The 12,129-nt window shown below is 32.7% G+C and overlaps 2 protein-coding genes across 3 annotated transcripts; one reads left to right on the forward strand and one right to left on the reverse strand.

Annotated features, from left to right (window-relative positions):
- The first annotated feature begins 203 nt into the window (after positions 1-203).
- On the forward strand, positions 204-5,054 carry LOC133830273 (arginine-specific demethylase JMJ20). 2 transcript variants are annotated; one of them, XM_062260207.1, is made up of 9 exons: positions 204-574; positions 864-1,037; positions 1,593-1,755; positions 1,908-2,025; positions 2,439-2,508; positions 2,604-2,684; positions 3,539-3,595; positions 3,728-3,839; positions 4,282-5,054. In XM_062260207.1, exons 1-9 carry the CDS (start codon positions 365-367, stop codon positions 4,749-4,751), a joined length of 1,455 nt encoding a protein of 484 aa, XP_062116191.1. In that variant the 5' UTR covers positions 204-364; the 3' UTR covers positions 4,752-5,054. The 2 variants fall into 2 exon arrangements, with proteins under 2 accessions (XP_062116191.1, XP_062116192.1); XM_062260208.1 differs by having other exon boundaries at positions 368-574; positions 884-1,037.
- Positions 5,055-6,247: 1,193 nt separating this feature from the next.
- On the reverse strand, positions 6,248-9,720 carry LOC133830274 (protein neprosin). Its single transcript, XM_062260209.1, has 7 exons — positions 9,084-9,720; positions 8,869-8,955; positions 8,548-8,760; positions 8,029-8,193; positions 7,751-7,804; positions 7,509-7,655; positions 6,248-6,909 (listed from the first exon to the last, which is right to left on the reverse strand). Exons 1-7 carry the CDS (start codon positions 9,495-9,497, stop codon positions 6,532-6,534), a joined length of 1,458 nt encoding a protein of 485 aa, XP_062116193.1. The 5' UTR covers positions 9,498-9,720; the 3' UTR covers positions 6,248-6,531.
- Between the last annotated feature and the right edge of the window lie 2,409 nt (positions 9,721-12,129).

The raw sequence follows: 12,129 nt of genomic DNA on the forward strand, positions 1-12,129 counted from the left end.
AATCTTCTTCTTTTACGTTCTTCTATTTATTTGTATTTTTAGCAATAGATTTATAACACTCGTTTTTTCTATCTTGTGTTTTAAATTATTTTGCTTAGAGTTTTATTTTGATTTTACCATTTTCATCTAGTACAATATATTATATTCTCTAGCATTTTTAAGTTTGGTTTGGATGATTCATCTTAATTCAAATTGAGTTTGCAAAACATTTTGTACAGCCTTACAAAATAATAGTTGCTAAAAATTAAAGAAAAAATTGTTAATCAGAAAGCTACCATTGACAGAGAGTCGCGCACAGCTCGAAAAGGAAAAATAAAGAACAACAAAATCCCCGTCGTCTCTCGTTCAATTTCCAAAGAAAAAAATGGGTATCAAAATTGAGGGACAAATAGAGAAGGTGAATGGGAAAGAACTCAGTTACAATGAGTTCGTGCAGAGATACATGGAGAAAAATCAGCCTGTGGTGCTGACAGGTCTCATGGAACATTGGAGAGCTTGCACAGACTGGGTCACTCACAATGGCAAACCCAATCTCCAATTCTTCGCTACCCATTTCGCCAAATCAACAGTTCAGGTATGAACTTTGTTTATTTATTCACTGTTTTAGTGTTCAAAGAATCAGACGTATAACTGTGAAGGAATGTTGTTTTGGTGTTGGCACTGTTTTGATTTTTCTTTTCTCGCTCAGTTTGTGAAATTTGGCTTTTGGGTTCCTTAGAATATTTGTTATGGTCTTACTAATAATATAAATTATGAATGGTTGGGTATTGTATTTGAAAGATATTTGATAAATGGTTGGAGTTTTGATTATGTTTACATATAAGCTGTGTTGTATAGTATTGTCACTACTCACACACTTATAGGTTGCTGATTGTGGTACCAGAGAATTCACAGATCAGAAGAGAGTAGAAATGTCTGTTTCAGAGTTTGTTGACCAGTGGATTCAAGGGTCTGTAGAGGAGGAGGGCGGAAATGCTTCAACTAAGGTTGTAAGAGACAAGCCTTTGCTGTATTTGAAGGACTGGCATTTTGTAAAGGTATTGGGGTTTTCTTTTTCCTTTGTTGCTTTATATGGTAATTCATTCCTATTGTAGGTCAAGTATTCAGCCCATGGTTTGCTGCTCTCATGAGCTGGGTTCAATTCTTCATGGGGAGGGATCTATCTGGGAATTTGCTAGAGTTTTCTTCCTTCCAAAGGTTGTATGGTTCAGTGTGAAGAAAATTTAAAAACAAAAATAATATATTTTTTTAATAAGAACCTTAATATTAGTGCACATTGTAATCGCAGAATTGAACTTGTTATATTTGCACGAATCATTTTCTGTGATTTGGTTTTTATCTGTATGTTTCATGATCCTATTTTTCCTTGGAAAATGGAAACAAAGAAGAAATAGCACATAGTAAGAAAAATGTCCGCTTAAGCCATTTGAGGCTTGTTCAAGTGGTTGGGTGTGTGTGTGTGTGTGAGGGGGGGGGGGGGTGTTCTAGTTCTCATTGTATCATGAAAAATGTGAGCTTAAAGAGTGAGTTTTTTTTGCCTATTTTAGTTTCTCACGTTACTAGTTCTCTTATTATTTTCAATCTGGTCCCAGGAGTACCCAGAATATACAGCATACACAACTCCCCTGTTCTTTTGTGATGATTGGCTCAACCTGTACCTCGATAACTACCGCATGCATAAGGATCCTGATGTTTACTCAGAGAGTAATGAAATAAGCTGCTCTGACTATCGTTTTGTTTACATGGGAGAAAAAGGTACGAGCATAGCTTTGATCTCTATCTCTAAATCCTTTCAGTTATGATTTTTTTTTTTTTACTTACATTTGATTTCAACTGAAATTCTCTGCTCTTTTGTTCGGTTTAATATTCAATCCACTAGGAAGTACCTGACTTTTATCTTTATGTAGGATCTTGGACTCCTCTTCATGCTGATGTTTTTAGGTCATATAGTTGGTCAGCAAATGTGTGTGGAAAGAAACGTTGGCTCTTCCTGTCTCCTTCTCAAAGTCATCTTGTATTTGACAGGTATGAATGTAATTTCTTGCATTTAAAGCAATCAGAGAGATCCATGTTGATGACTATAATGTCTACTTTATAAATCTTCGATAAATGAAACACATTGTTGGGGTTGGGGTTTTGTTAGGGGGGCTTTGTTTAAACAGCGGTTCATGCCAATGGATTGCTAGCTTTTACAGCAACCTTGTACAAGTTACCACTTTTAAGAACAAGTTGGTTGTAATTTTTCATCAGCTATCTAATTTTTTGACTGTTGAATGCTGTTCATAGGGGCCAATGTTGGCTCTCTTGAAGAATAAATGGTTAAATGGTTGGTTTAACTCTTCTAAGTTTCTTACTTCAGGGTGTAAGAGTAGGTGTAGTGATGTTTTTTTTCTTTTGTTTTGTTTTCCTTTATTGTAACTCCTTTCTGTCATTGTCAGAAACATGAAAAGCTGTGTGTATAATATCTTTGATGAAGTTAGTGAAACGAAATTTCCTGGTTTTAAGAAGGTAAATCAACAATCTGGAGTTTCTTTAAGTTTATTCTGATTCATTGACTAGTTTTTGCAATTGCTTATCTATTGCTTTATTCTTCTTACGTGTAGGCCACTTGGTTGGAGTGTATTCAAGAACCAAATGAAATTATATTTGTACCTAGCGGTTGGTATCATCAAGTTCATAATCTGGTACCTTCTGTTTTTCCTTTTGTTTTGGGTACAACTTTTAGAAGAGTTCACTTTGTTCTTATTAGTTTTCTTTTTCCTAATTAAAACTTCAAAGGCATATAAATGACTGAAAAAGAAGCTTAAAAAAAACTAACCTATTTTCAAAAATTTGTTATCGACAAACAGAATAAAAAGATATAACTTTCCTCATGGAGATGTCATGTTCTTATCGACTCAAGATTAAAAACCTTAAGCCTGATGCAACCCATGGGCACATGCACATCTCACGCTTGTACTAGGTATTGTGCCAAGACCAATAAGTCAAATGAGCTAGCTCATTTTTGGTCTGCCAATTTAATGAATTGAGTCCATCAATTTTTTTTTTATATGTTTGTTCAATTACTAAATTTTCCATAACTAATTTGTTAAAAATGGTAAAATTAGTTCATATGCAAAAACATATTAGTCTACTTATAATGATTAAATAATTTTAATTTTTACAGCTACCAACAAACTGCCTAAATAAATTTATACATAACCAATGCTACAACTATCACAAATTATATACATATAACACAAACATGTATGTGAGCCATTAGGAACATATACAATCATGTTTGAGTCATACTTCTCATGCTTAATGGGTTGTGTTGACCCATGGCGCCAAAACAATGAGCTTGACGTGACCCACCTCTTATGATACTTTCTCATTCTGTGTTGTGCTCAATATGCAGCCCCAGCCCATTTGACATCTCTATCTCCTCATTTTCTTTCTCAGGAAACTCAAAACTCTTTGATTATTTTCTGTTTCTGTATGAACTCTAGATTTGTGGCAGCATAATATGGCATCTGATATGTAATTTGAATGCTTTCAGGAAGATACTATTTCCATAAACCACAACTGGTTCAATGGCTATAACCTTTGTTGGGTGGTGAGTATAACATAGCAACAGCATTGCCGAATACTTGTTTGTTTGGTTTAGAAAATTAGCATTGTGTTTATAACTTATTAAGCAAAATGTGCAGGCACTAACATCTCTCCCTATATGTATTATTTCTTATAGTGGGATCTACTTTTAAAGGACTACAATGAAGCCAAGGAATACATAGAAGACATCAAGGATATATGTGATGACTTTGTAGGTCTCTGCCAGCGTAATCTTGCGGCCAACACAGGTAAACTGCAAGTTCTTAGGACCCTTATAAGGGGAATTGCAGTAGGCTGTATGCTAGTTGGCCTCGTTGAAACATAAGATAAAAAAGTAGAATATTTAAGGAGAGAGATAAGTCAGCTAACTCACAATGAGAAGAACCAAAAGGCTGAACACAAGTAATTTTTTTTAAAATGAATTGCTTTATATCACAATTGAATAAACAGCATGATCCACAGAACAATGTGTTTATAATGGAAACTAAGAGAAAGAAGATTAGTGGTGGGTTATACTATAAAGATTTGTTTGGCAGCAATAAAAAATTGACATTGTGGATCATGCTATAAATTCAATGGTGATGAGCATGGCTCTTTTATAATGACTGCCAATCATTTGTATTGCACCATTAATGCGTCAACTGATTCTATCACTTGAACGATTTTCATTGGTTTCTCCAATATTTGCAGGCATGAACTTCTATGATTTCCTTATTTTCTTGGCACGCATATGCTTTGCCAATTTGGTCCAAATTTTCTATCTACGTGGGGATGGTGAACAGTCGATCTGTAATATGTCCCATATGGCTCAGCAGTTGACTTCTAACCTTGTATCTATTCGAAAGATTGCACTCAAGATGAATTCTATAGAAGGGCTGACAAAAAATCATGCATCCCATTTGGATTTTAGCGAAACTCTCAATAATCCTGAATTCATCAAACTTTGTATGGTTTCAGAAAAAGCATATGGGGTGATATACAATCAACAGACAAGTGATTGCCATTCAAAGGGGCCTCTGGTTGATGATATAAGAGACTTGAATATTATTAAAGGCCACACTTTTGAGGTCTCTACTCCTGAAGATCTTGCTGAACTTATAGACCTTTTTATTAGAAATCTTTTTGGTGATCTCAGCAAGGAAACGTCTAAACCTAGTTGACCTTAGCCGTTCCAAGATTAGAGATGTTTGACTTGAGGATAGCACGTGCAAACTATTTTTCTCAAAACTATAAAATCCACAGGAAACAACAAATCTGAGGCATATGTATACATGTTTGAAGATATTTAGTGTTCATAGTTTGTTCTCATAAGGTCTGAGGTTTGACTCATCATGGATAATATTGGTGCAAAAGCCTGAGGAGAATTAGGAAAATCCATTTGATTTGAAGTTGTGATTTCTTGTTAGGAATCTTAATGTATCATTGCAATGCAATATAATTAGCCTTCTCTCCTCCTTTTTTTATACTTGGTACTTTTTATTAAAAAAAATGGATATTGACTGGTGTTATTAAATTTATGGTGATTTAGCCAGTTGAGCAGTTGACCCTACTTGATAGTTTATTTTTGGAATCTCGCAACATATTTAGGCGACATTAGTGATTGAAAACATAAAGCAATAGTAAAAAACTCAGGTTTTTAAAATTGTTTTGAGATGTTCTTGTCATAGTCATAACATGTCTCAGAATCCATATGGGGCATTATGTCACACGTCTCTAAAGAGTAAAAAAAACCAATTTTTTTTTGTCCAAACCTTGAATCAAGGCAAACAAAGTTACAAAAATGACCAGCTTTTTATTAGAGAAACAACTCTTTCTTTCTCCCTCCAATTTTAAACCATTCGTGTTGCTTTTTCTTTTCTTGTTTAGACCCACAAAATGCTGGCTTCTTAGTCCCTTGTGCCTGGCATCTTTTGCTCAATATTATCTTTGTATGAACTGTATGCAATAAGAGTTTTCTTTGAAAGATTTTACTCAAAATTTCAGAAATAAGAAAGATTCTTCTTGGGATATTTATTACTAAAATATATGAACAAAGCATTAGGAAAGATTGACTTGCTAATAACCATACACTTAGCCAAAGACCCAAGAACCTAACCTCTTTATTATTAATGAAATGTATTAAAATTTTAATAATATTTAAGTACCAAAAGAAGTCCACTTTGAAGAGCACAAACTTGTATGGGAAATGCTGCAAGCCTGCAAGTAAATTAAATGAACTTGGCTTTGACTGTTACTAGAAAGTATTTCTTATGGTTACTGAGATTCTTATTGCACATAATTCTAGTTTTAGAAACTTTGAAACAAATATTTTACTTATTAGTATGGTATTGTTTGGAAGGTTAATTGGTTAGGCCTGCTGGTGCTTTGAAAAACAATAATTTACATTCATTGTTGTGCCCACATGCAAGACCTTAAAGTATGGTGTTTTACCAATAAAGTATAAAACTTTGCATTCTTCTTTACTTTTAAAAACAATAAAAAGAAATTGAGCTTAAAATGACAATAATAACCCATGTAGGGTTTAGTGGGCAAGTTCAAGTCTTCTAAGCCCCACCTCTGTCTAGGTGAGTTCTTTACCATTCTTTTTTTTTCTTTTTCCTGTAAATTATTATTTTTCCTTGGAAAGAATTGGAAAGCAAAGAAAATGCCCCAACACTACTACACAAACCAGTACTATTAACACTTTGTATGTTCCCCAAATTTACAAAGCCCAAGAGGTGGGATAATCAAATGATTATAAATCCCCTCAAAAAAACAAAAGGAAAACATTATAATGGGAAAAATATCAAAATCACCCAAACCATGTTAAAACCTAACAAGGAAAACTAAAACCCAGATTTTTTTTTTGTTAAAATAATAACCAAAAAAAGAAGAAAAAAAAAAGAGAAAAAAGAAAGAAAATGTTTTTTCTATATCTTAATTCTTATGGCAATTTTTATTTCAAGGACACCTTACATTTCTCCCAGGACCTCCATAGTAAAAGTAAGTACCCCATACATTATTTTTTCCTTGTCTTATGTCATAACAATTAGAATGATCAGCCAGGAGGTGAAGATTTGACAAGGGGAGCAAGTTATTGTCCCAATCCACTATTTGTAAGTTTCTGAAATAAGATGCTTTCCCAAAACCTTCTCCTGAAAAATGACCACTGCCCATTTGAGTGGATGTGTGGAAACCAGAAGATCTACTATTTACAATTTCACCTCCAAATTGCAACATGGTTGCATGGCTTCTAAGGTGGCTGAATAAGAAATCTGGCCAATATCCAACCAATAAACCTGACCCAAACTCCAACCACCAATGCCCATGCTTTGGATCCTGATTATCATTATCAACAAAAATAAAAAGAAAAATTAATAATTATAGTGTTAAAAAGTGTTGTTCTTTTCTCTTTTTAAGATCAATAGTTTGTCAAAGATTGAAGACATAATTATTACCAACATGATAATTTTGCCACTCATGGGTAGGCCTCATTGTCTTTATTATCTACTACTAACTACCTGAATTTGTGCAACAGAGAATTTAAAGAGGAAACTTTTTTTTTCCTTTTTTGGGGAATATTATTATTAACTGAGGATGAAATGAATTTGCTTTGTTTTAACTTTTTAAGAGAATAAAGTAAGGCATCAAATGATCTTAAGTTTTATCAAATAAAAGATAGATATATTTATATATTAGTCTGATAGGCATAGCATAGACTATTAGCTAGGCTACAATAATTACAATAAGGATGTTATTATTGGTTTTGTTATAGGTCTAAAACCATAAATATGACTAGCCAAGATCTCATATTAGTTTATTTGTTGAGATTCACACACACACACACATATATATATATATAAATGTATACTTTATTAATGAATTTTTACAGTGGTATTGGTAAGTTTAAACTATTTGAATGTTTAGCTAAAACTCACCTTCCAAACCATCAAACCAATATCAAATTGCCTCCCATTGTAAGATGACCTAGGAGAGATAGCTGCTCCAATAGCTATCTTGTTATTTGTTTGGACAAAGCCAGAGCATAGTAAGTTATAACATCCAGTAGCTTGATATGCATCTGTCTGCAAAATCATTAAGCAAATTTATTAATAAATAAATTGATTAATTGGAAGTCACATTTTCTTTAGCAAAAATAAATAAATAAATAAAAACTTACTGTCCAATATGTAAAGAATCTTGGATAGTTGTCACCATATAGCTCTGGACTAACCTGAAAAGGAATGAATGGAAAGAGCTCATTGGTCATTGCTATAGAAAAGCTGAGTGAAACAAGAAAGAAAGTCTCTAACAGCTGTTCCACATTACTAAAATCTTCTTTTTTTAGTCCTTTTCTGATTATATGTATAATTATATCATCATATATATGTTAAAGGTTCTATTTGCTTGAATCAAAAGTAAAGTATGTATTTTTTTATTTTGGGGGTTAAAACATGCCTGCCAGCCTGCTTCAATGGTGTTTAAATCATTGCCAAATGAACCTGAGATGACCCATAATTGTGATAAGCTGAATTCATATTGATCAGTGACCCTTGGTGCCCAAACATTGAGGTTGGCCTTTGCTCCATAATATTGTTCCCCATTTACAAATACAACTGCATGCTGTCAAAAAAATAATAATATTAATTATGGATTGGATTAGTCATGATATAACAAAAATTTTACTATAGAACTTTTTTTGACAATTAATTGATGTCTCTTCATTACCTGCTTTTTTTCTTATAACTATAACAGATTGATAGCCATGAAGAGAAAAATGAAATTAACTGAACCTTTTTTAAGTTAGTCTTTTCGGTGGAGAAAAAATTAAAAAAAAATTATGAAATGATTGTGATCTCTTTTGTTTTTTGAATAGTGGACTAAATAGTAAAGACAAGAAGAAGCTACAGTAATTTTTTAATTTTTTTTAAAGAAAGTAAATTATTTAGTTAAATAAAATTAAACTAAAATACCAACCTCATGGCCACTGCCAGTTGAGTCTCTCCTAACATGTCTTCTTGGTTTTCGACCATATCTTCCAATGGAACTTGCTCTTAAAATATCTTTCTCTGTGGTTCTTCTCACTGGAATAGTTCCTTCTGGGCATGATTCACCTGACTCAGTCCACTGCTGATAACTCTCTTGAATTGTCTCTTTACTTTCATGGCCTTTAGGCCTCTCTGGTGGATCCTGCAAAAAATTAAGCATCCAATTTAGTAACCATAAGAACCATAATTATCATATAACCAAACAAAAGAGCATAAAATTTGATTATAATTATAAATGAGCAAGCATTACCAATGGCTTCTGCCCTTTAAGCAGAGGATGGTCAAAAGCTGGTTGGAGATGAGCAAGCACACAATCTATCACATCACCATCTGAGCTCTGCACGCATTAAAAATAACCCATAAACAAAAACACCCCAGATCACTCAAAGCTCAAAAAAAGAAGAAAAAACTTTCTTTCATATAAAGAAAAAAGAAGGAAAAAATATGAATGAATGAAGAAAATGCCTGAATTGTCTTGACAGCAGGCTTGTTGATTTTCTTCAAATAAGCATTGACCCTTTTCAGCTTTTGTAGCTCTTTTTCAGGCCGGAATGTTTGGTTGGCCGGAAAAGGGTGATGGGGGAGAGAAAATGCAGGGAAAGAAAGGAAAGAAACAAAGAGGAAAAGAACAAGAAGCATGGGAACGAATGAGAAAGGTTGGTAGGAGTTAGTAGAAGTAGTAGTAGCAGTAGTGGTAGTAGTAGAATAAGCTAGTTTAGAGGAATGTTTTGGCTTAGTTGTTTGTTTTGGTTCAGAAGAAATAACTACTTGTGTTTGTCTTGTTCTGCTCTGAATTTCACAACATGGCCTCAGCTTCCTCTTCTGCTTCTTCTTATCATTCCATTGTTTTGTCTTCCTCCTCATCATCTCGTTCCCCATAGAACTGAATCTTCCTCACTCTTCATGTCCTTACAAAACAACACAACAACAAAAAAATATATTTCTACTCAAATCCTCACCATTTCCAACATATAAACAAAACAATCTCTCTCACTATATATTTTCTCTCACTATATATTTTTGTGTGTGAGATTCTAGCCTCTTGGTTTTTTGTTCTGACAGGTAGAAATTTCAGGGCAGAAGCATATTTAAATTGGACCTGGATAGGTGGGGTATGTACTTAAGTTTTACTCGTATGAAGTTGTGGTCAAAAGACTTCTTTCTTTTTTTCTTTTTCTTCAAGTTTGAATTATAAAAAATTAAAAATATAAATAATAAAATAAAATCTATAGAAAGAGAGAGAAAGGGTAGGTGTGTTTCAGATTTAAGATATCAGTACAGAGACCTAACAATGGCCAACGGTACTGATTCTCTTCATTCTTGTCTCTGATTTTCAAGAGGAATTTCACTACAACTTTCTATATTCTTGAAGTTTTGTCCTTTTCCTCATTTTCTCATATTTTTTTCTTTTTAATTTGGACTAAGTAAATGGATGACTTCAAATCTACATTGTTATTATATAAATGTACGTAACATTAAGTGCATGATAAATTTCATATTCTATATTTCACTATTATGTTATCCCAAATCCAATTCCCACCTACAAATTATAATAAAGTTATTCTCAAAGCTCATGGTACAAGTAGCTAGTAGTCACTATTAGGCCACTTTCATGTGTTTTTATCATTATTTATTATTGTGATTTTCAGTATCATAAAATATTAAAATCATTTTCTTTCAAGGGAAATTAATACCATTTCAAGATATATTTTTTATGCGTGTATGTTCTTCTATATATAATTGTGGACGCGTTTGTGGCGACATGTTGCTATCTCAAAGTCTCATTCTCCTTTAATAATATACATAAATTCAAAAGAAAAACTCTACATAATAATATTACATTATCATAAATTATTAGATATTATTAATTACCATTGTCAAGTTTGAATTGTGTATGATTGTGGGTCTAGCTTGGATCTTATTGAGACTTATTACAATGATGACAATATCTAAATCAATTTTTTTCATGATTTTTTTAATTTAATTTAAGAAAATTGATATGGTAATGCTACTACCACTATGATCTATGAAGTGGAGTATACGTATAGAGCAAGAATAATTGGCATTGAGGAGGAAACATATTGATGGACATGATGAGTAATTTCCAATATGGAAAATTCTTTTGACTATTTTTGTATAATCCTATTGCCTAGTGGTAATTTATATGCAATGATCATTTGCTAGACCAAAACATTTTTTTCTTCTCTTTTTCAAAATAGACTTTTTGAAATATATTTGTCTCTCCAAAAACCCACAAATTGTATTAGTGTGCCTTCTAGTCTGTTTATTAGGTGGTGGTCAAGGCTACCTACATCTCCACCTTTTGTCACCACCAAGAGAAAGAAAATAAAAAGTTCAAGTGGTAAAAAAAAGAAGACAAAAAGCCTCTATTTGTACTAGAGTAAGTTAATTCATGAAATAAATGATAGAGACTTGATATAGATATAAATATTGAGCAAATCTTGATTAGCTTAGCTTATTATATATATGCCATTGTTTTACCTTCTTCACTAAGACAAAGCCATAACCTTTCTTTGGCTAGTGCCATGGACAATGACCAGAATGAAAGGTTTAACTTTTAATCCAAAATGAGTGGTCAATATTGGGTACCACATTTATTGTACGAGATGAAGAAAAAATATATGTAGATGGGTTGAAACTGTACTCATTATATTGATTTAATTTTAAGAGGGTCCCATTTTATGTGTGTGATTTCAATGGTCAAACAAGTCAAATTAAAGACTCATTTGCCGACAAAATTGTTGTTAGTTTGTAGGTATAGAAACTAATCTTGAAATTTTGAGAGTGAAGATCAAGTCTTCTTCATTGGTTAAAATCTAAAAACGTTTACATGTACTTTGATCACATGATAAGAAGAGCCAAAGAGTTGCCAAAGCTCCTTAATCTATTATTTTTTGTCAATTTCTTAATATCACATGAAAATTTCATGTGGCAAGGGATAATTAAGAAACTTTATACCAACTCCAACTCCAACTCCAACTCCAAGGACAATGGTTTGGTTTTGCTTTGAAGAGGGTATTAAAGTATACAAAGAGCTTAAATGGTAGGAGAGTACTAGTAAGTAGTTGTAGTTCCTTAAGTGTATTTTTTTTAATAATTTTTTTTAACTAAATATGAATTAAATATTTGAAAGTTAAAAGAAGATACCCTACCTACCTAGTAATAATCCTCAAGTTTGGCTTAAGCCTAAGTAGTACACTTTCTTGAGACTTATGGCACTTAAATTTTGACAGCACAAGGGTATGGGCCCTAAAGGCTTTTTGTTCTCTTTTTAGGGTTCTGGGCAATGGTGCTTGCCACTTCCATAGACACCCCCACCCCTTTACTCATACCACACTATTCTTTATGTTTTCTCTCTTCTTTTCACAAAGCCCCACTAAAACTCTCAACCACCTCTCTGCAGCTAATGAAATAAAAATTTAATTTTTTTTTATTTTAAAATTTTATTTTTATTTTTATTTAAAAAAAAAAAACCGTTTTGGAATATTGG

This window comes from Humulus lupulus, chromosome 4 (genome assembly GCF_963169125.1).
Source record: "Humulus lupulus chromosome 4, drHumLupu1.1, whole genome shotgun sequence".
NCBI lineage: Eukaryota > Viridiplantae > Streptophyta > Magnoliopsida > Rosales > Cannabaceae > Humulus > Humulus lupulus.

Excerpts from the sequence above, each read along its gene's own strand:
- LOC133830273 (XM_062260207.1), top strand. The coding sequence starts at position 365 with ATGGGTATCAAAATTGAGGGACAAATAGAGAAGGTGAATGGGAAAGAA. Across the intron at positions 2,026-2,438 it reads AGTCATCTTGTATTTGACAG|AAACATGAAAAGCTGTGTGT; the intron begins GTATGAATGTAA and ends TGTCATTGTCAG. Across the intron at positions 3,596-3,727 it reads GCTATAACCTTTGTTGGGTG|TGGGATCTACTTTTAAAGGA; the intron begins GTGAGTATAACA and ends TATTTCTTATAG.
- LOC133830274 (XM_062260209.1), bottom strand. The coding sequence starts at position 9,497 with ATGGGGAACGAGATGATGAGGAGGAAGACAAAACAATGGAATGATAAG. Across the intron at positions 8,956-9,083 it reads CTGCTGTCAAGACAATTCAG|AGCTCAGATGGTGATGTGAT; the intron begins GCATTTTCTTCA and ends TAATGCGTGCAG. Across the intron at positions 7,656-7,750 it reads GATTCTTTACATATTGGACA|ACAGATGCATATCAAGCTAC; the intron begins GTAAGTTTTTAT and ends ATGATTTTGCAG.